The 22,895-nt window shown below is 46.1% G+C and overlaps 2 protein-coding genes and 1 long non-coding RNA gene across 16 annotated transcripts in view; 2 read left to right on the top strand and 1 right to left on the bottom strand.

Annotated features, from left to right (window-relative positions):
• The window catches only part of LOC102161687 (uncharacterized), a 308,192-nt gene extending 291,162 nt beyond the window's left edge, over nucleotides 1-17,030 (bottom strand). For 5 of the 8 annotated variants that reach the window (XR_014819669.1, XR_014819665.1, XR_014819672.1 and 2 more), the window contains exons 1-2: nucleotides 15,813-17,024; nucleotides 8,369-8,462 (exon numbers count right to left, since the gene is read on the bottom strand). This is a non-coding gene — a long non-coding RNA (uncharacterized LOC102161687). Of the gene's footprint in view, nucleotides 1-8,368; nucleotides 8,463-15,812 lie in introns of all 8 variants that reach the window. The other 3 variants (XR_014819659.1, XR_014819663.1, XR_014819666.1) reach the window with 3 other exon arrangements.
• Nucleotides 938-10,598, top strand: OTX2 (orthodenticle homeobox 2). 7 transcript variants are annotated; one of them, XM_021102512.2, is made up of 5 exons: nucleotides 938-1,037; nucleotides 1,190-1,257; nucleotides 5,803-6,012; nucleotides 6,968-7,119; nucleotides 8,963-10,598. In XM_021102512.2, the coding sequence occupies exons 3-5, from the start codon at nucleotides 5,916-5,918 to the stop codon at nucleotides 9,581-9,583; spliced, it is 870 nt and encodes a 289-aa protein (XP_020958171.1). In that variant the 5' UTR covers nucleotides 938-1,037; nucleotides 1,190-1,257; nucleotides 5,803-5,915; the 3' UTR covers nucleotides 9,584-10,598. The 7 variants fall into 7 exon arrangements, with proteins under 7 accessions (XP_020958171.1, XP_020958123.1, XP_020958180.1 ...); XM_021102464.2 differs by having other exon boundaries at nucleotides 6,944-7,119; XM_021102521.2 differs by having other exon boundaries at nucleotides 1,190-3,233.
• LOC146406942 (uncharacterized) lies at nucleotides 12,923-17,209 on the top strand. The gene is made up of 2 exons (XM_084982021.1): nucleotides 12,923-13,918; nucleotides 13,992-17,209. The coding sequence occupies exon 1, from the start codon at nucleotides 13,063-13,065 to the stop codon at nucleotides 13,636-13,638; it is 576 nt and encodes a 191-aa protein (XP_084838147.1). The 5' UTR covers nucleotides 12,923-13,062; the 3' UTR covers nucleotides 13,639-13,918; nucleotides 13,992-17,209.
• The last annotated feature ends 5,686 nt before the right edge of the window (nucleotides 17,210-22,895 follow it).

The raw sequence follows: 22,895 nt of genomic DNA, 5'->3' as shown, positions 1-22,895 counted from the left end.
TTTTAACACAGGAACTGTTTCCATCGTGGGCCTCCCACGTTTGGTCCCTCCCCACTTATCCTGCCAACACCACTCTCACACCCCCTAGACCTGACCTGGGTCCTGCTGCCCCCCAAACCCGTCCTGGGGTTAGATGCTGGGGTTCCTGTTCTCTGTAGGTCGCCTTGGGCTTCTTAAAACTCTAAAAATCCGGTGCGGAAAACCAGGAGCCCGGGTCTCTCGCTTCGGGCCGGAGATGTTTTTAGGGGCATAAAGAGTGGAAGAGACACTGAGTTTTGAAAATAGTTTGTTCTTGGACTTCGGGGTCTGCATCTCTCTTGCCTACACGCTCACGCCTCATTCACAGGCCTCCTTTCTTCATCCTTCCCGGTACACTTAGTTTAGTCTGACCCTGTGTGAGACCATGAAGTCGTGTTTTTTAAGCTTCAGTCTCACTAGATTTCTGTGTCTGTTCTCCACACTTATTGCCAGCTTGGAATGCGATAACCCAGTTATCCCCCACCCTCACCCTTCTCCAACCTTGACTTAAATATTTTTATCTTTCCATCTTAGAATGAATGGGTTTCCTTTCTCTCTCGTCTTCCCTAAAACAAAAGCAAAAACAAAAGGCCCGGGGAGGGGGGGCAGAAGAGGTAGGAACGGAAGAAGAGGAGAAGGTAAGGAGAAGCCTCCTTGTCCATCATTTTAATTATACAATAAGTTCGCACGCACCCATAATGTATATTTTAAGCAGAGCCCAGTGCCTTTTAAGAACATTCTGGTAATGTCGGAGGCCTGGATTTGTTGCCTGCTCGTCCCCCCGTGCAGCAGCAGCCTGTTTTCCTCCCCCTGTTGTGTGTTTTTATTATTTTCCCTCTGGCTTAGATGTGTCAATCATTCTCTCTCTGCCATTGGTTGGAGAGTTTGCGTCAAAAAGTTGCCAGAGAGGCGCTTTCTCAGCAAATCTCCCTGAGAGCGGAACCGACCTCAGCTCCAACTCAGCCTCCACTGTTATTAAAAATAAAAATCGGTAGAGAAGCCCTCATCACGTCTACTTTGTATGTATCACAGAGGGGCCCACGCGCATTTCGAACTCGAGTGACTTTCCTCGTTTTCTGCTCTTTAGAAAAAATTTTTTCGTTGTGTTTGACTTTTCATGGAAGGGTTTAGACTGCAAGGTTTTTAACTCAATACTCTTGATTTCTTTTAGGATAGCTGGCTATTTGGAATTTTGAAGGATAACCTGATTTTTTTTTTAACCTCCCATGTGGCTGTAAGGTAAGAGTCCCCTGTCTTCTCTGTCTGTCTATAACCATATCTATATGTCCCTCTGTCTACCATCACCCCATTACCTCCAATAGACCGACCAATGCACCTCTGCAAATGTGGAGTTCTGAAATCTGGTGTATTTTTTTCCCTTGCAAAATTTTGAGGTCTAATAATGATCATTGTGAAAAATTTGTAATCTAGAGATGAGGACCAGAGTGAGAGGAAGGGAGGGAGCGCGCTCCTGGGTCGCTGCTTCAGCAAAACATCGTGGAAACCCTGCGAATCTAACGTGGGGTATTTTGGAGAGGTTGTTTGTGGTTTTGTTTTATGTCAACGCTCATTCTGGGCTTCTCCCTGCCATCTTTGCGTTTTGACCATCAGATGTAGTTGGGGACATTTGTTGATCCCAAGGACGTTTTCAGAGTCCTAGTCAAAAAAGATGCAGATGTAGCAAGATGGATAGAAGGATGAATGGATGGATGAATGATAGTAATAATAATAATAGTAAAAATTTGGGCGCCTCCCAGGGCCCGGGCGCCCGAAGCTCGGTTCTCCGCGGGTCGGAGCCGAAGCTCGAGCCCCTGCCTGCTCATAATGAACGCGAGAGGAAACCCGACAGGACAACTGAGGAGACAGAGAGCGCTCGCATCTCGTCTGTCCCGACGCTCGCGGCTCGCTCTTTTCGGCCCCCTCTCCCCTAGCCAAGGGCAGCTCACCAAGGTTCTCGGCCGAAGAGGGCCTCCAAATCTCCTTTTTCTTTCTTAACACCATTCCCGCCCTGGGAAGGGGGTGAGCCCCGGGAATGCCATAACCCCCCTCTATGGCTGTTGTGTGTTGCGGTCCCAGACCGTGCGAGCGTGGAAGAGCCGTTATACAACGTGATTGCGGGGAATGGTTCCCTGCCCGCCCGGCGCGGCCCTCGGCGCGCTCCTGGGCGGCCAGAAGCGGCGGTGAGTGGCCCCTTGCTCTGCCCGAGGGCGCGGGGGGCAGAGGACTGGAATTCTTCCGGTGGGAAGGCGGCCCCTCCGCTTGCTCGGGCGGGAGCAGTGGCCAGGCCTGCCTGAGCGCTCGCGCGCTCGGCTCCCAGGCTCGGGGACTCCAGGGCGTCGCCGGCCGGGTCGGGCCGGGAGGAGCCGGGCGCTGAGGCCCAGCCTCCAATCTCGGTCTGTCCGGTGGGAACCAGCTCAAGGTTTCAGCCGGCACCTGATACCGGCGGCGAGTCGCGCCGCAAACTCCAAAGAAGTCTTCGTGTTGATGCGTTCAAGTGACTCGAGATCACAGTAGTTTCAGGACACATTTTTTGAATCTCAAGACCCCGTCAAAATTCTGCCGAGGCGTCTTTCTCCTCCTTCCCAGACAGAAGTAGGGTGCGGGGACCGAAGGCCGAGCTGCGCTGGCCCTGGAGTGTGCATTGCTTGGGAGGGAACGGGTAGACCACTCCTGAAAGGAAATTCTCTTTCCACCCCAGAGCTTCAGGGTTAGGATTCCTCCGGCTCGTTTCGGGAGTTATTCCCGTCACCAAAGTTATTAGCACTAGAGAGGAGTCGGACAGGAGACTCCTCCCCCCAAAGGCAGGTAGACACTCTCAGGGCTAACACCAGGGCTTTCTCCTTGCCATAATTAATAGTCAAGGCCAACCCTTTTGGCACGTTCCTTCCTCCCTCCCTCGCGGGTGGCAGCGTTGTTTGATTCCCTGAGGCCAGAAACTTTCACTCGAGTTCGCCGGAGGGAGGCCCGCGTTGGCTGTTTTCTTCGCTGCCCACGTATCTCCTTTTTCTTTCTCCTCTTCCACTTCGTTGTCTTCCAAGCCGCAGGCCGGTCGCCAGTCCGCGTAGTTTTGTTTCCTTTCCATCATGCAGAAAATTAATCAGCCCGGACGAGAAGCAGAGCTGAGCACGGCGGCCAGTAATTAAGGGACGTGTGCCCTTCGGATTATCTCGTTAGTTTATCAAGAAAACATTTATTATAATTAATTCTCGGACGAGGTAATTATTATTGAGCGAGAGCACAGCAACTGGTAGATGGGCTCCTTGGAAGATGTGGGGAAAAAAAAAAACAAGGGGGAGGGGGAGGGGAGCGACAGATTGCACGAATTGACCGTTAGATATAAGGCGGCACGGCCCGAGGCAGGCAGTCGAGCGGGACCTCGGACGCCGGGGCTGCGAGGCTACGGGGCCGCCGGGCAGGGACGCCGGACCGAGTCACTTACGCCCGGAGGTGCGGGCGCCGAGCGGCTGTGGGGACTCGCCGCGCGACCGCCGCCCGCTCCTTCTAGGTAAGAATTTTCCAGGGTCACCTACTGAGTAGTCGTTTTGAGGCTTATATTTTTGCAAAGGGATTTCTTTTTCCCCTTCTGGCCTATCAAAGGAAGAGAGAAAGGCGGACGTCCTGGCAGGGCTTTGAAAGTTAGATGGAAGGGTCCAAGGCCTCCTCTTTAGAGAGCGCGTACCCAGGCTAGCTGTCGAGAAAATGTCGTACTTTGGTTTTGTTGTTGTTCCCTTTTCTTTTAAAGATGTATCCAATAGTAAATGCGATAACAGTCTATGCTGGGAACTTTGGCCATTTTTCGATGGTAGAGCAAAGGAGCTCCAAGAAGGATCTCTGTCCTGGTGCTTTCTGTCTGTAACTGCTTTTTATGTTGGAATGTGCTACTTTAATGTATGATGTGTCAGGCATTTCTAATTGGGTGAGAGCTTTGCGTGTAAGAACGCTTCCATATTTCTCAAGTGTATACATGATATGATTTTAATGGTTTCTATAGTAGTTCAGAACTTTCCAATATAAGTAAGATTGTATTAAAGGAGAAAGAACTCCAGCTTAAAGGCTGTTAAACCAATGCATGACTGTATTTTAAAGCAATATTGTTTTCACAGCCTCCAAATAACTGTATCTCGAAGAGAAAAAAACAAGTTTTTTGTAGGAGCAACTAAATTAGTTTTATTGATGGAGATAATATAAACTCCAACAAGGGCATTTATAAAATGACATTAAAGTAGATCTGAGGGTGGAAAAACGAATTTTTGTTTGTTTGTTTGCTGTGCTACAAATTTAAAACAGAAGTTGCAGTACTTGTGGAACCTTGTGTCTCCACATCTTAAGCAATGTAAATATGAAAACCAAAGTCCTTAAAACTCAGTAGAACCTTTGTAAAAGTAAGAAGGAACTTCTAATCTTGTAGCCGCCATTTTGGAGCAATCTCTCATAGTGTCAAAGTTGCAAAGTAGAGATTCTGCAGGATAAGTGCCCTTTTTTTAGGAAAATAAAAGCCAGAATTGCAATAGCCAGTCTATAAACTTCCATTTGCATCCCTGTTCTTGGAGGAGTGAGAAATACCCATCTGAATAAAATAAATAACTTTTATTTTTCTTCCTTTCCCTCCTCTGAGTTCTTTTTCTTATAGGATTTTAGGAAATTTAAAAGTAGGAAGAAATTCTATTAGTTTTACAATTTTTTGTGCATCTACTTTCTTCAAAACTAAATGTGCAAAAAGGAGGTAGAGTTAACAGGAAACTCTGCTGTAGTTGCTGAGGACCCAAATGTCTGAAAATTTGCCTCCTGCAGGATCAGCAGCCTCCACACATCAAAATCAACATGGAAGCGGCTTGCACTACAAATGCACACCCTTTCTACTTGCAAATGTGGGAGCCTGTCATTATCTGATTGGTGGGATTCTAACTTTACTTTAGAATTTCTAGCAAACCCTGCGCCAAACTTGAAGACTTTTTTTGCACTATGTTTAAATATTTGATGGATGTCGATTAAAAGTTAAATACTTGTTTGTTTAGGTTTAGTTCTTTAGACACATATAATCAAGGTTCTCGAAAACCCTAATAAATCTGTTACTTACCTCGAAATCTAATTACCCACACTACTAATTAGGTGAAAATGATTACTGGAAATGGCTTCAAATGTGGAATAATAGTGGTTGAGCAGTTTTCTCAAGTTTGTTGTTTAGCAAGTTGGTATTTTAGATGTTAAATGCACTGACATTTTAGGTTTGCAGCAGTTGAAAGTAGTAAAAAGCTAAGATAATTAAAATCTGCCTTGGAAAGGCAACAGTCTGGGGAGAGGTAGATTTCTTGAATTGTTTCTTTGTTTCTCAGCAATGGGCTTTGTTATCAGCATTATTTATTTAGCCAAAGAGTTCTTTGTCTCTGCAAATGGCCCCAATCAAGTTTTGTTTGAGACAATTAGCTAGTGCCAGCCAAGGAGTCCTATGCAAATGTAGGGATAGGAATGCAATGTGTGCATTTGGAGGCGTGGGGTTTTGTTCGGAAGGGGTGGGGGAGGCAGATTGTAATTGCTTTCTTCGGGTCTTTTTTTTTTTTTTTTTTTTTAAAGTTTAGGCTGGGGGTGGGGAAGACAGGTTTATCTGGTCTCTCTCCCTCTCCTCTAGTTCGAGCAGCTGGGGAGAGGGGAGGTGGGGAGAGGCTCTTAAAAGCCTCTGCCTTGGATAGTCCCCGCTCTTTTTAAAGTTAGTGGTGGAAAGTGGTAGGGCTGCATCCTACGAAGCCGTAAACCAGCTCCTCTGTTTATTTGTTTGCTTTGCCTTAGTTCCACCACTCCACCCACCAAGGACCCTAAATCTGTCCACCCCAAGTGAAGCGAGACCTTCTGGCTGGGTCCCCCGGATTTGGGCCGACTTTGCGCCTCCAAACAACCTTAGCATGATGTCTTATCTTAAGCAACCGCCTTACGCAGTCAATGGGCTGAGTCTGACCACCTCGGGCATGGACTTGCTGCACCCCTCGGTGGGCTACCCGGGTAAGTGACTCCCGAGGCACTCCTGTCCTGCCTTTCCCTGTGCCGGGTCTGCCGGGTTACCCCCAGAGCTCCAGGGCTGGCCATCCTGTCGCCCCCGCCCAAGCTCCACTCGAGGTCCCCACTGGGTTTTCCTTCCCAGAAGCAGCTCAAAGCCACAGGGTATTATTTATCTGCCAAAGAGGGCAGGGGCTGGGGGGAAAGGAGTAGAAAAAAGCACATCTTTGTATTTTTAATTGGAGTGAATAGGGGACACTCTTTGGAGTGGGGTGAGGAAGGCTACTGCCCATATCATTTGGGCAATTTCCAATTTCACATTAAGTGCCCTCTTGGCGGAGTCGGGTTTCTCATCATAAATTCTCCCGATATGCCTGGGGCTTCCCCTCTGACCTTCAGGCCCTTGGCCTCTAATCCCTAGAGGTGTGATTTACCCAGGTGCGAGTGCTTTCCTTTCCGGTCAGATCTGATTTTTAAAATCCATGTAGGACACGTATGAAATATGTCCCCATTTTAAAGCTGGAGGAACAAAGGCCCTTGGAGTCCTAAAGAGCATGGATCTCTCGGCAAGACCAAGAGTTGCCCCATCAATTCGAGCTGCCCCTCCTGGGGGATCCTTTGACCTCATGGAATGGAGTTTTTCTGTTGTGGTTTAGGGCTTGATTTGGGAGAGTTCTTGGTTGTTGATGTTGTGTTGTCTTCTTTTATTTCATTTGTTTTGTTAGCTTTCGAAGGGACGCTCTGTCTAGAGCGATCTCCGACGTCAGGCGGAGTGGGGGGTCTTCCCTGGAAGGGAAGGGAAGGGATGCGGTCTGGGAGGGCCTGGGGAGAACGGGGAAAGGAAGCGAGGACCAGGGAAGTGGTGCGGTGTGGGGGTGGGGGGAGTCGGACACCCACAGAGACCCCTGTGACTGAGAAACTGCTCCCCACCCTAAAGGGCCCTGGGCTTCTTGTCCCGCAGCCACCCCTCGGAAACAGCGGCGGGAGAGGACGACGTTCACCCGAGCGCAGCTAGACGTGCTGGAAGCACTGTTTGCTAAGACCCGATACCCAGATATCTTCATGCGGGAAGAGGTGGCACTGAAAATCAACTTGCCGGAGTCCAGGGTTCAGGTAGGGCAGATGGAGACAGAACCATCCTTCCTGACCGTGCCCCCTCTCCAACAGCACAGTAGATGCTAAGAACCCAGGAGAGTTCTAGCTCTTAGAGAAGGCCAAAGGGAGGTTTGAAACCAAACCCTCCACCAGAAGCCAGTGAATTCTTAGCTCAAAGCCCTTTGAGTGCCTGATTTCTCCTCCTGCCCCTTTTTGTCCCTCCACCCCTCCCCCATTCTATAAACAAAGGTGTTCAGGTGGGTTACAAGGTAAGACTGGTGATTTAGTTTCAGTCATAGGGTGCAGTCCAAGAACCCTTGGGTCTTTGATGGACAGAAGCCCAGCCTTGGCATGTTTTGAAGATAGTAATAATATTTTAATACTTACCTTCCCCTATTGGAAATCGTTACCCCCTCCTTCTCATCTAATTTTAGGGGTAAAAGAAGCTTAGCTCTTGGAAAGTCCCAATATTTTTACAGATGAAAAAATAGAGGAAATGACTTGCTCAAGGTCATATATTAGTTTGGGTGGTAGAAGAAATCGCACAATACGAGAGTGTTTTCTTTGACTTATTAGGGACTGAACAGAATCTGCTAGATCTGAGCCACTTAGATAAAATATCGAAATGATATCCCTGTAATACCTACCCCCTTTCCCTTAATCTTCCATAACTTGACTTTAAAGTGGAGAGGAAAGTAAACTCCAACTTTTCTGGAATGCAAGCTCTGTGTAGAGTTCTCTGGAAAGAATATTTAGCACCTAAACCATATATACACCTGGGACTCCCTTCAGCTAGGACACAGCATGAACTGCAAATCAAAAAAAGGCTTTTACAAAGTAGGCTAGAAGAAGTTTTAGCACTTGTGAGGCCTGAACTAAAGTCTTCACCATGACTCTGAATGGTTGGTGATTTGTGCTCAGCTTTGGTGGCACCATTTTTACTACAGTTAAGATACCCATATGGAGAGCTCATTCAAGAAGACAACTAAGGACTTTTGCCCAGAAAATGCCAGTAGTTTCTCTGATAAGCCCCTTCACACACAAACACAACTCCTTCATTGCAGAACATGAAAAAGGCTGCTGGTAAAGACAATTTTCAAAATTACACACAGAGGCAAAGTTGACAGTCCAACAAACATAATATTGGGGACAAACTAAGTGCTCAGTGGCACTACACTGAAGGCTTAGCCTCAGTCTCAGACGTGAGACAAGGAGAGAAGTCTGTCCTTGAGCTCAAAGCAGAGTATATACAAGTCACTTCACTTACCATAAGGAAGGTTTTGGCGAATAGTGGCTCTCAGACCTTCTTTTCTTCCTCAACAGGGTCATTTCTATTGGGAGCTTTCTTTTGCCGAGTCTTTCTAGGAGAGACAAAAAGTAGAGTGATGGAACCAACCTACGTAGTACCAGTTGCTTCCTGGAAGATAGACTGTAAACTATTTGAATTTAAGCTGCTCTTGTTGGCATATAACAGAATTTTTACCTTCTCTTATGTTCCCATTCCAAAGACACTGATACATTCTATTCCATTGTGAGAATGTTCCAAAATACAGCTGGGTCTATGTGTAAGTGTATTTGAGGTGAAATAAGAGATAGGAATGTGCAGTGGAGAATTTTTCGCCATATGATTTGGATGAGTATCTTAAATTTTTCTGTTTTGAGCTTGGAGTAAAGTGGTGTAAAGTGTTTTTAGATAGAACCTCTCCAACTTATAATTCCAGGAGCATATATGAGAGGTTTCAGTGGCAGGAGAGATTGTTTCCTTAGCTCATCTGTCCTTCTATGACTGATTTATAACCTGGGAGTCTTTTCCTTAAGGAATTGTTGAAACCATGTTAAAGAAGTTTCTTTCCCTTTCAAGGTATGGTTTAAGAATCGAAGAGCTAAGTGCCGCCAACAGCAGCAACAACAGCAGAATGGAGGTCAAAACAAAGTGAGACCTGCCAAAAAGAAGACATCTCCTGCTCGGGAAGTGAGTTCAGAGAGTGGAACAAGTGGCCAGTTCACTCCCCCCTCTAGCACCTCAGTCCCGGCCATTTCCAGCAGCAGTGCTCCTGTGTCTATCTGGAGCCCAGCTTCCATCTCCCCACTGTCAGATCCCTTGTCCACCTCCTCTTCCTGCATGCAGAGGTCCTACCCCATGACCTATACTCAGGCTTCAGGTTATAGTCAAGGATATGCTGGCTCAACTTCCTACTTTGGGGGCATGGACTGTGGATCTTATTTGACCCCTATGCATCACCAGCTTCCTGGACCAGGGACCACACTCAGTCCCATGGGTACCAATGCAGTCACCAGCCATCTCAATCAGTCCCCAGCTTCTCTGTCCACCCAGGGATATGGAGCTTCAAGCTTGGGTTTTAACTCGACTACTGATTGCTTGGATTATAAGGACCAAACTGCCTCCTGGAAGCTTAACTTCAATGCTGACTGCTTGGATTATAAAGATCAGACATCCTCGTGGAAATTCCAGGTTTTGTGAAGATCTGTAGAACCTCTTTTTGTGGGTGATTTTTAAATATACTGGGCTGGACATTCCAGTTTTAGCCAGGCATTGGTTAAAAGAGTTAGATGGTATGATGCTCAGACTCATCTTCTGATCAATGTCCCAGGAGGCATAGAAGGAAAAAGGAAAGGCCTTAGATGGGCCTACCAACCAGCAACCTGAAATGGACAAACCAGTCTGTCATAGTTTTAGATCATTGGTTTTCCTGATTTGCAAAGTGATCGAAAGAATTCTAGCCATGTGCAACCAAATACCATCAAAAATAAACAAAACTAAATTGTGAGGGACAGGAGGGAAGGACATAGCCTTCTTAAGCAGAGGTGTTCCAATGTTTTAGCCAATCCTTGGTTGAATCTTAGGAATGGACAGTGTCTCAAGCTCACTCACGTTTCATGACCAACTGGTAGTTGGCACTGAAAAACTTTTCAGGGCTGTGTGAATTGTGCGACTGATTGTCCTAGATGCACTACTTTATTTAAAAAATAATGTTCATAAGGAGTCAATATGTAGTTTAAGAGACAATCAGTGTGTGTCTTATATAAATGGTACATCTGTGGTTTTTAATCTGTGCTAGACTTCAAAACTGTGATCTCCTGTTATTGTATGCAACCTTGAACTCCACCTCTGCAGGGGTTCTTCTGTGATTAAATAGGTTATAATTATAAGTAAATTCAGAGCAACTGAGTACTTATCTAAAAAGATTACCTTTGGCTGGAGGTGAGCTGCACTGAAACTTTACAACAAAATGTCTCTGGACAAGGAGAGTGAGAGAAGAGAAACAAAAGGACACTAATTCATCTGTTATTTTACTGTTGGTAAGCCTAGCAGTAAAAGAGACATTGGTCAATTGCTCTGACCCTGATGAATTTATAAACTGAGATCATCGTTGTTTATGCTTGCAGATGTTAACTGGAAAAGTTATATATGCATAAACCTTTTCTTCCTGGATTTGGCAGATATGTATAATTATATTAAAATGGTTCTAGCACAACATTGGATCCAGTTTAATTTTATACCACTTTATGAATGAGAAAACCACATTCAGCCACTCCTTCCCAAAAAACATGTTTTTCTTGGATCAGTGAGGGAATTAGCAAACTTTATTTACATGTTGGGGGTGGGGGGTCTAATCTCTGAATGAACTAGATGTAAATGACGGGTATGTAAACTTTTTGCGACTTTTCATCAGTACTGCTCTGAAATTGAGAATGGAGAGCCTAACAATCAAAAGCTCTCCAGCTTTTCCTTCCCTACCACATAAAGCATTTCTCAGTCACTTTACTAGGATGTTTTAACACAGATCGATTTTTTTTTTTTTTTTAAGCAAGAAGGGACAAATTGTAGTACCTCAGAGAAAATGAGAATGATAAGAATTCCTTGGTTTCTATTCTCTTACTCAATTAAGGGAATTTTTTTTTTAACTTCCAAAAAAATCTGAGGTAAACGTGAGAGGGAATGTAATCAGAATCTGAAAGGAATTCAGGCAGAAATGATTTCTGAACAAAAGAGTTTCAGAAAAGTTTTAAAACCTGTAATTTCAGTAGTTGAACATAAGGCACCCTGGTTAGTTTTTTTTTTTTTAAGTGCTGAGGAGAAAAAAAGATCCTTATTTGTACCTATGTACAAATTTAAACCAATCACCAAAAAGACAAATGGGCCAATGATTACGGTGCTCCTCAGGTAAAAGCAATTATTTAATCTCATTTTACACTCCTTATGCCCTAATAAGTTTGACCAAAACTAAGTGACTCTTGATTGTAACTTTTTAAATGAATGCTAGCAGCTGCAACCATTTTGTTTTCTGGCTAATTTTCCCATCCCTGGCTGCTCATGCGCTCTTTAACCCACCTGCTCTTGTCTAATAATTGTTTTTGTTTTGCTGCTAAAGGAAATAGAAAAGTTTACACCCAATAATTGAGGTTAAACTTGATGGCAAGATTTTTCGGGGCCTACTGAAAAAGCACCATACTGCATTTCCCCTGGGGTGAAATTGGGGCTCGAGAGAAAATTTTTGCTTTATAGTTGTCCAGATATACTGGGTCTTATTCTCCCAGCTTTTCTCTTGCAACAGTAAAGGGGATCGAAAATACTTTCTCACACTGCCTTCAGTGTTCAGGATGCCCCACAAAGGGTCAGGAAAGATCACCTTTTCTTTAAAAGCAATACAACAAACTACTTAGCAAATAACGCTGTCAGGTTTCTCTTCCTGTACTTTAATAAAAAAAGGAAAACGTCAGAAAAAGGCGCCGAGGCCACTCTGAAACTAATTTTTCCATTACCTTTGCACAACTTCGTTTAAGAGACCACAGAGTTAAACCCCTTTGAATTGATGGTGAAGTAGAAATGAATTCCCCCGACCGCTGGCAAAAGAGGGAAAGGGAGGCAGGGACCTAGCCTAGGTTCACTCGCCAGAGGGTTGTGGTCACCGCGCTTAGCCGGGATCCGGCTTCAAAAAGCTAAACTCAGTAAGTACGGAGCTTGGTACTGAAATGACGCCACCCACCAAAGGCGTCAGGCAGCTACTTCATCTGCCTGTTGGCGATCAACAAAGACTTGAACGTTGATGTAATCTTCGTTTTGAGGGGCGCAGGTGAGGGCGGGGTAGTTTGCTTTACAAATATCTGTTGTCCCAAACCTTTATCTTTCCCTCAAAGATTCTGGGCCCTTTGTATTTCACCTTGGGTGTGTTTTGTCCTTTCATAGATAAGAGAAATCCAATCAAGTCAATTAAGTTCCGGCCTGCGAAACCTCCGCGTTTTAGATAATGGTCAGTTTCCTCAACTCCGCTTCCCTCTAGTCCCACCTTTCGCGTGGCTGTCCTCGTCCTCCGCCCGGGAGGCCCGGGGAGGGACTGCGAGGACTTTGCGCCAGGTGCGGGCAAGACGGCCCAGGAGCGGCTTGTGCTCCGCGCCGATCTTTCAGAGCTGTGTTTTCTAAACCTCTGTCCAGCCAGGAGTAGCCAGGAAAAGCACTCCCGTCTTTACCTTGGGAGCCCGATCTGCGGCCGAGGCCCAAGTGGCTCTCCAGGCTGGCGCCGCCCTCTGCATCCCACTGGGCCCTGCGGGCTGGGCCGGGGCGGCCTCGAGGCGCTCGTCCTCCGGCTTCCCCTCTGGTTGAAACCTCGGCCCAGCCGCAGCCCATCCCACGGCCTGGTCCTCCTGCCTCCCTTGCAGGCTCGGTCGCTACAGGCCGCGGGAGGGCGGGCGCGAGGTCAGCGTAGGGCGGAGTGCGGCCTCCTCGAGTCCTGCGGTCAGGCTTCCCGGTCTGCCGTGGCCTCGGCGCCCGCGGCAGAATGACCTCAGCGTGTCCTGCCGGGGGCGAACACGCTGAGCCAGAAGGAACGGAAGCCGAGACCGAAGGCGAGGACGGCGAGCTCGGTCTGCCGGGCAGGGAGAGGGGCCAGGGGAGGCGAAAGCGGGCCTGGCGCCCTCCTGCCTTCCTCGCGCCCAGGAACAATGCGCCGCGGACGGTTGGGTCTCCCACTGGCGGCGAAGGGCCAGGCCGCCGCCACAGCGGGGACTCCCGCAGCGCCTTTGGCCTCCCGCGTCCAGCGCAGACGTGGCGCCGACATGGGGTCCAGCTGGGCCCGTCTTGGGCCCAGGGCTCCTCCAGGAAAGCCAGGGGCTTCGGCAAGTGAGTCTGGGGGAGTGGCGCTCGGAGTCCCGCCTTCCCTGGGTGTGCTCGGCTCTGAGCTGAGCTCTCACGGGGGAGACTGTGGGACTCTGTTGCCCTTGGCTCAGCCCTTTTTCCGACGCCTCAAGATGTCGTCTTTAAACCGAGTGCCCTGCCTTTTCCTATTTGGACTGGGCTCAGCATTCAATCGCCCTGAAGGCCGGAGGCCGGTTCTGGAATGGGGAAGCCGGGGCCTTTGGCGTCGCGGAAGGCGCCCGGCAGCTGTGCCGGTTACCTGCAGGGCAGGGCCGCAGCCCTGCGCCCGCCTCCGCTTAACTAGAAGCGGGCGCTCGGGGAGGAGGGGGGGCGAGCCCCGGCGCACTTACCACATGTTTGAACCCGCATCTAACACCCGGTGAAAACCCGCTCTTCTTACTGGGACAAAGTTGTAACCCAAAACCAGTGTGAGGTGGTGGTTTACTGCACATGGAGACGTGTTTTAATCATGCCAAAGAGAAACACAAAGGAGTCGGGCGGGAGATAGGCGCATCCCACACAAATGGAAGCTGACGTCGCAGAAAACAACCAAAATGCGAAGATGTAGGGTAGAGTTCAGCAATAACCTCGGCCTGCTTCACGCCTTCATTCAAAACTCTGACACAGTAACAGCTATCTCTCTCCCCCTCCTACCGCAACAGGGTCCACGCCCCAGTCACGCATTCAAAACTCTGACACAGTAACAGCTATCTCTCTCCCCCTCCTACCGCAACAGGGTCCACGCCCCAGTCACGCATCTGTACGCCCAGATCTGTGACCCGTGCCCTAAACACCTCTTTTTCTCTTCTCAACGGCCAGAGCCCTGTAAGCACAGCGTGCCCTGATAAAACCTGACTCCCCCTAGTCTCACCATTTCCGCCCTTGGGTTAGCATGATACAAAAGACGGGGAGCCTCTGGGACTTTCCCTTGGGATGGAGAGAGCAAAACCCCAAACAAAACCCACCCCGATGTTTTTCCGTATTAGGCTCTGAAACTGCACAGATTATGGGATTTGTCTCGGGCAGAATTAACACTACATGTGAAACCGTAGTGCTCCTGTGTATTGAGACACATTGTATAGGATTGCTTGGAGCATCTCTTCCCAACTGCCTGTTAATAGCAACATGAGACTTTAAAATAATAAGTGGGTTTTCGGTTCTAACCTGATTAAAACGAAATTTAGATACTGTAAAGGGCAGTTTTTCTGGTAGGGGCAGTTTGAAGGAAACGGAACCCAACACAGGAGCTGGAGGAAGCCTCTGTATGTAGAAGTGGCTGGAGAGAAGTAAGCAGGCATGTGTTTGAAAGGCCTTCTACTATGCAGCAATTCTCACAAGCAAGGGAGGCACCCCTAGTTCTAAAGAGAATCAGTCAGACTTCCTTTCTTGCAAGCAGTGTGTTTTATATATAAACACCAACCCGCTGTCTACTGCAAACAAACAATAAGCAAATTCAAATAAAGGAGCCCTACCAAGTCCAACCCATTTGGCCAAAGATAACTGCAGGTGCCAGAGAGGGCAGGCTATCACTAGGGGGAGGGTCAGCTTCGAATTTTGTTTTTCTCCTAGAGGGAAAGTCGAACAGCATGAGGTCTATGACTCACTTTTATTCCTTAATCTCCCCCATCCTTTACCTTCAGTTCTTAGTGTAAGGAAACAAGGTATTGGGAAGGGGGTTAGAGACAACAACAAAGGGGGGGAGAAGATTCCTATAGCAAATATAATGATTAGTGGCCAAAGTTTGAATTGACTTCTGTTTCGGCACCACAGTGGAAAAAAAGCTGTTCAAAAATCAGATGGAATCCTCTGTCACTCTCTTCAGAGTCCTCGCCTTAGTTTGCCTACTTCAGATGTGGGAAAGGGGACTTTTGAATGAAAGGTTTCTTAGTCTACTTGACATCACTGGAAGACATTTCCAGCAGAGGACTTCTTCAGAAATAAGATGCCAGTTTCTAGCAATTATGTGATTGTCTTTTTCTCCCCCCGCCCCCTTGGACTGCCCATGATGGGACCAGCAAATGCCACAGGAGCAGCAGATACTGCATCCTGCAGGTCTGCTCACCCTCCAACCCAAGTTCACGAGGTAAAGGCCAGAAAGTGCCTTAGAGACAGCTTTTGGGTGAAGCCTCTCCCTTAGTCCCTTCCTCCAATCTCCTAACTGGAATCTCTAGAGGCTTTTTGCTACACGAAACATGAAAATCACCCATAGCAGCCTCCAGTTGTTAAAATCTGTTCCTAGAACCAATAGTCACATTTTAGACTCATGGGCCATTAATAAAAATCGCCTTAACATTCAAATGGCTCTAAAATGCGTTGATAGCGGATTACAGGGGCCTAATGGACGTTGTGTGTGATAACATGGCCCTTGAGCAGCGAGGTTCTGGGGTGGGTGTCCGACCACAGCCAGCTGATTATCAGCTTACAGCCAAACCTCTTTTTAGCTGCGATGCTCTTAAGAGGCGTTCTTCCCAACAGCTGAGTGGGAGAGTTGTGTGTACTTCATTTAACCGGATTTAACTCTTGCATAGTGTTCTGGAAAGGGGAGGGGAAAACTTGCCTGTAAGCGTAGAGTCCCCTCCATACGTAAGAGGGGTGGGCCGCCGGCCACTGCCCCTCCCCTCTCTGCTTTCAATGGAGCGATGTCCGAAAGGCGGTGGCAAGGGCAGATCGAGGCCCCCACCTGGAATGTCCGTTTGCCCTACGTCTGAGGCTTCCCAGCGGGACTCTCGCGCCTCTCGGCCTCAGGCCGCCTCAGAGCACAGCCGCGTAAGAGGCTGCTTGGCGTGCCCTGACAAGGCCTGTCACGTCCGGAACGCTCGCGGGCCTCTCCTGCTAAGCGTGGGGAAGGCTTTTGGCCAGATTGCTTGCAGTCGACGGCGCTAAGGACTCCCTAGCCGTTGTTGCAGCTCCAAGAAGGGAGTGGGTTCCCGGGTTTCACTGAAAAATGTGGCAAGGGCGCCGTGTTCCCACCCTCACCTTTCACTCAGCAAACTAAGCAGAAGACTCTGATAGCTGGGCCTTCGGAGTCTGCAAATTACACAAAGACATCGCCCTAGGGGCCTCCACTATCCGCGCGGAGTCTCGGGGGAGTCCAAAGAGTACCAGGGGCGGCCGGGAGCTACTAGAGTGGCTGCGAGGCAGCTTACCGACCAGCTGCGTGGGACATCGAGATCATGATCCCTAACCCATGTTGCCTACGGGCATGAGCCCCGGAAGCGGGCCTCAAAACCACAGCGCTCCTCACCAAGCTTTGGGTTGTACGTGGCGCGGCCGCCAGTCCCTGTGTTGCGCAGCAGACTGTGGGTCTCGCCCACCTGGCAGAGGCGAGACTGGGTCCACAGGTCACTATGCCTCCTCGTGGAAGTGGGGGAAGGCCCGGGAGCCTGAGGTCCGCATGCTTCTCTTCCTTCAACAGCATCCATGGACTTTACGAGGATCTGATGGGGGTGTGAGTGTAACAACGCCAGGAAGCAACGATTCCCTTCGGTCAAAGGCAAGGTGGGCGCTCTTCTCGCCGCATGCCCAGACCGCAGCCCCAAGCCCGGCCGGCTCCGAAGTCCAAACTTCCTTCCACAAGACGCGGGAACTGAAACGCTTCTCCGCGACCTGGAGTAACCCCTGTCTCCCGCGCGGAAGTTGGACTAGGACTCCGGAACTGAGTGTGCCAGGCCCTCTAGGCATAGACGGCACAGTCCCGGGGTTCTCGCGGAAGTGTACCCACCCGGGCCCAGAGGGCTTGGGCGGCCGGCCTGTAGCGGCTTCCGGTTTCAACTCCAGGCTTTGCCTGCGGGCGCGTGGAGCTGCGGGACCGCTCCGTGCCTGCGTACGTTTTGACGACTGGCTAACGAAGTCGCCTAAAATGAATTTTGAGTTAAAGTTTGGGGCACTAAGAGTGCGCGTGTAAAGCTTTCCCCCGAGTCCTTCTTGGCTACTAATTTAAACAAATTTAATAACTATTTTGTCATATTGGGTTGGAAATTTTTAGCCATTCTTACTGCTGTGGGAAAGGTACGGGTTGTTTTTTTTTATAGGAAGCAGATATTTTGGGCAATTATATATATGTGTGTGTGTGTCTAACATGTAGACAATATGTCTAAAATTAAATTAGGTAATTTTGGAAAGAAAATTCACAATAATTCTTGAATTCTAAATTGATCCAGGTCTCTAATTGAAATTCATTTTTCAGTGGCTCTTGCTGATTAAGTTGATTCTAATTTTAGTCTGAGTTGGTCACTTGAAGCTTTAGAAGGCTAACAAGAACTCAGTCTATTTGTTAATTGTCCTTTAACAAAATCATAGCCTGTTTGGTCTTTATGTTTGGTTTTTTTAGGGCCAGACCAGAGGCAAATGAAAGTTTCCAGGCTAGGGGTCGAATGGGAACTATAGCCTATGCCACAGCCATATGAGATCCCAAGGGCACCTTGGATTTAAACCACAGCTGAGGGCCGCAGGGGATCCCCCACCCACTGAATGAGGCCAGGAATTGAACACGCATCCTCATGGATACTAATCTGATTGGTTTCTGCTGAGCCACAAGGGGAACTCATAGTCTTAAAGTTGATCATACTCTAAGGCCCTCTGATTTTGAGATGGAGAAGTGGAAAACTTTGTACAAACATGTACTCACTTCTTAAGAATAGATAGTTGGGTTGCTTAAACCAGTAATTTGATTTGTGCCCATTTTAAAAGGGCACATTGCTTTCTCTCCTTTTTTCTTTTCTTCATATGTATTGATAAAGATGTGGAGTATGTGTTCTTACTGCCTGAGCTGTTATCTTTTTCAGAAATTTTCAACTTGTAGTTCAAGTATCCTTTTGGGGGTGGTTGTCCTTGGGTAGATTTTTAGAGGATGAATGAATTTTCTCAATTGTATGAAAAGATTTTTGTTTTTTAAAAATATTTATTTTTATTGTATGAAAATATTTTTCATTTGTGGGTTAAGTGTATTTTTTCTGGGCAGAAGATCCATCGCTTTCATCCAGTTCACAAAAGGGGCTGTAACTACCCCAATTAAGAGCCATTGGTTTTTATGATGCATAGGTTGTGAATAAAGTTCTTGGTAACAGTTGGACAAGATGGCAGCCCTATAAAATTTAAATTTACTCTTAACTTTTAGAAACCCTGAATTTTCTTTAAACAAAATAATCTTGGAGTTCCCGTGTTGCAGTGGAAACGAATCCAACTAGGAACCATGAGGTTTCAGGTTCCATCCCTGGCCTTGCTCAGTTGGTTAAAGATCCAGTATTGCTGAGAGCTGTGGTGTAGGTTGCAGACACGGCTTGGATCTGGTACTGCTGTGGAGTAGGCCAGAGGCTACTGCTCTGATTAGAACCCCTAGCCTGGGAACCTCCATATGCGTGGCTATGGCCCTAAAAAGACAAACAAACAAAAAGAAACAAAATAATCTTAAAAGTTCCTTTTAGTTCTAAATTCTACCTAGTTAGGCCTAATTTGAATTATTGTCCATGAGTCTGTTTATGTATAGCACACTAAATTAATAAATGAAGTAGACAAGATTTATTTTAATAGCATCTGTGCTTGAAATGTCAAGTAGAAAAATTTTTTTTTTTTTTTTTTTTGTCTTTTTGCTATTTCTTGGGCCGCTCCCGCGGCATATGGTGGTTCCCAAGCTAGGGGTCGAATCGGAGCTGTAGCCACCAGCCTACGCCAGAGCCACAGCAACACAGGATCCGAGCCGCGTCTGCAACGTACACCACAGCTCACAGCAACGCCGGATCGTTAACCCACTGAGCAAGGGCAGGGACCGAACCCGCAACCTCATGGTTCCTAGTCGGATTCGTTAACCACTGTGCCACGACGGGAATTCCTCAAGTACAAATTTTAAGCAAATATTTTAATGATTGATATCCAAAGGCCTCTTTAATCAAAACAAAACAATCAATAATCACCAAAATAGTAACAAAATAATCTCTGGCCCTAATTAAACATTTCAGAAAATTTAATGTGAATTGGTTCTTTTCTTTTCTGTCTGCGCATACTTAAATGTGTGTGCACTTACCAATCATGCCTAGGTTCCCAAATTTTTCTGTTGAAAAGTTTTTCATCTTCCTTAAAGTTTGATGACTGTCAAAGGTGGACAAAACAATACATAAGGGAGGTGGGACCTTCTGACTGAATCAGAAAGAGGGTATGACTATCCCATCCAGGAGAGAAATTCAAGATCACATAGTATAATCACCTGTAGGGAACCCAGGATAGAACTAAAATTAAATACTTAGGCCTTTGGTCTTGAATAGCAGACCTTGCCCATTCCCCCTTGCTCACAACTCACCAGCTTACTTCCAGCCTTGTCTGAGAGGATATCTTCTATTAATGCAAGAAGAAGTATAATCTACGGTTTATTTAGCATTTGATCTTTGCACAGAGGCTTCCATTTAGAGTAACCATTGCAGCTAAGATTTGGATCTGGTTCCTCAAATAGCCTGAACTGGGTGACCTCAGGCAAGTAGACGCAAGATACTAGCAATTTATTTCATATCAGCTCCCAAGCCATCACCAGATGATAACAACCCTTGGACACTGTTAATCTCCGCTTGACTCAAACTGGTGACCGCAAGGTGAAAGGCAGGGCGTTATCTCTGAGCAATTCGTGTGGCCTTCCACAGATTGCCAGTTGGGCCAATACAATTGAAGCCTCTTCTCCAGTGGTTACTTTAAAAAATTCATATCCAAGTCTTTGGTCTTTGTTGGACTCAAAGGTAGGAGGGCTTTATCAAGGAAAATGCCTGATGGCCAAGATGTGGGAGCTTAGAATCCAATAAAAATTAGAAAGCTTGAAAAGTGTGTGTTCCCTACCCAATAAACTTTGAACAACATCACTGTAACCATGACTAGAAAAAGCCTCTGGAAATGAATATTTTTGCCAAACAATAGAGGGAAAATAAATAAAAGGCAAAGTTCTATCTAGAATTGGTTTTATTGTTTTGAAAAGGGCTTTTATTTTGCCATCTCTAAGGTTAGTACAGATCTCCTTATATTCATTTGGTATCAGTTCAGGGCTGGAAGGGATAGCAGAAAGTCAGGGAGATTGGAGAGTAACGGAAATGGGTGTCCTGAAAAACAAAATCTGTCCTGTGTGTTGATGCCCAGAGGGAAATAAGGATAAGTGACCTGCAGGGGAACTCCTCCTCCTCCTGTTTTTCAAATATGTAGAAGTAAGGGTTTTAGCCTCATATCCCAGGTTACTCAGCTCTAGCCTGAAGTCATAGAAACCTGCCTCTGCTTCTCCAATAGCCTGGTTGTAAAGATTCTATTTCATTTTGCTAGGTGGCTCTAGAGAATTGACAGATTTAAAAAATTGGAGAGTTTCCAAAAATACTGCAGCTATTTTAATAATATGTTTAAGGTCCGCATGTTGGAAATGGGTCATTGATGATAAAACCAAATTGTTTTAGGTATTTTTAGCAAAAAGTTCCTTTGGACAGGATCAAAGATCAACTTCACTTATGCATAACTTCACTTGTCAGCAAGCAATGTCACAGAAACATCTCCCTATGTTGTTCCATAACTTCATTCCTAGACTATTTGTTTGCTGCCCTACCTTTTTAATTAACTGGTATTTGGAGATACCTACTCCATTGTTTGGTATCTTCTCCCCAAAGTGATACACAAAATAAACCTAAGCTATAATTACTAATCACAGGATGGGTGCATTGTATACAATTGGTAAAGAGACACCCCTGATGATAAAAAGTCACTGATTGATAAAATGGTGCATTTTGTAATGTTGGGCAATTGTCTAAGTGATTGTGGGGAAATAGGACATGGGATAAACAATGAAGTCTTGTTACTGCTTAATATTGCCCTTGGCTCCACATCTTGCTGATATAATGTTCAGAAAGCATAAAGAGAGTCACAACATTTGCCTGGTCAGACAAGAGGCACACTCTCATGTTTAGAGTATTTGTAGGGGATTACATTTTCAGGACTATCTTTCTTTGGTATCTGTCTGCTCTGTGAGAGGGTCTGGATAGAGTCCAGAACCTTTAAGGAAAAGGGTCTAGGTCTTTGTTCTCCTGGTTAGTGCTGCCACTTCTGCAAAATGATGATGGTGAAGATGGGATCATCTCCACCCCATATTGAAATAATTTGCTTGTGTCTTAAACCAATAAACAGAGCACAGGAGCAGGTGATTTACTTAGCTTTTCAAAGACCTATCCAAACTGGTAAATTTACTACTTCTTTCTTTCTTCTTCTTCTTTCTTTTCTTTTCTTTTTTTTTTTTTTTTTTTTTTTTGGTCCTTTTAGGGCCATACCTGAGGCATATGGAATATCTCCCAGGCTAGGGGTCAAATTGGAGCTACAGCTGACAGCCTACACTACAGCTCACGGCAATGCTGGATCCTTAACGCACTGAGTTGAGGCCAGGGATCAAACCTGTGTCCTCATGGATACTAGTTTGGTTTGTTACCACTGAGCCATGACAGGAACTCAAATTTACTACTTTCGGAGGTAAGTTTTTGTCGTAGGTCTTGAAGTTTTAAATTTGTGTTGTTCATTGATAATGCGGGTGGATTTGGTGCCAAGGACATCGTAGCTTTCCTTGTAGACATGCAGTTTGTGTTTATTCTGCTTATCTTTTCTGAATATTTTGAGCTTTTCCTGATTGTTGATTAATTTTACTCTAATTTCTTTTACAAATTGTGTTGTGGTTTTTTTTTCCCCCTATATCTTTAGCTCACCTAGAGAGCATTGTAGAAATCCTCACGTTATTTAATAAGGAGCTGTAACTTCCAGGTACCTTAGAATATGTAAGTCAGTACATGCTTTTCATTATTTGAGAAATTACCCTCTAGATTCACTAGGGGAGTAGTTAAGGATAGCAGTAAAGCATTCAGGCTTTTGAGCTGGATTGTTTGGGTTTGAATCCTAGCTTTTCTATAATGATGTTTGTGGAAAATGTCCTTATGAAGGTTATTTACCCCCTCTTTGCCTTAGTGTCTCGTCTGTAAAATAGGAAAAATAATAGCTTTTATTTCCCCAATTCTTTTGGGTATTAAAGCACTTTGCTTAATAAGTGCTCAATCCATGTTCTCTGTTATTATTATCACCATTATTGTCATTGTAATCAGCCACTGGCCAGCAAATCTGAGTCAGAGTCAGAAGCCTTGATGAGCTCATGTTGATTGTGCTTATTCTATTAAGAGAACAGGAACATAGATATAATAGAAAGAATGCAAGAAGAGTGATTATATAATATTGTATAATATGTGTCAAACTATGTTGCATAACTGCATGGTTAAATTCACTTTGTATTGTGTTGCCTTTGTCACAGAGTCTGTGATTTTTTGTTCAACAGTTGTAGAAACCATAAAAATTTTGAAATCTACAAATATGTTTGGAAAGAAGGAAGAGCAAAGACAAATTTGACCAGGGGGTCAAGGTATAACAAAACAAACCACCCTACTATCTTTAAATCATACCTCTAGTCCTCTCCATATGAGTTAAAATATTTATTGGAGTTCCCATCATGGCACAGTGGTTAACGAATCCGACTAGGAACCATGAGGTTGCGGGTTCAGTCCCTGCCCTTGCTCAGTGGGTTAACGACCCGGCGTTGCTATGAGCTGTGGTGTAGGTTGCAGACGCAGCTTGGATCCTGCGTTGCTGTGGCTCTGGC

The sequence above is a fragment of the Sus scrofa genome, chromosome 1 (assembly GCF_054392235.1).
Source record: "Sus scrofa isolate SSC_HxYL_T2T_F1_AM1 chromosome 1, Sscrofa_HxYL_maternal_Yorkshire_Landrace_v2.0, whole genome shotgun sequence".
Taxonomy (NCBI): Eukaryota; Metazoa; Chordata; class Mammalia; order Artiodactyla; family Suidae; genus Sus; species Sus scrofa.
This window is presented reverse-complemented; position numbering and strand designations above follow the sequence as displayed.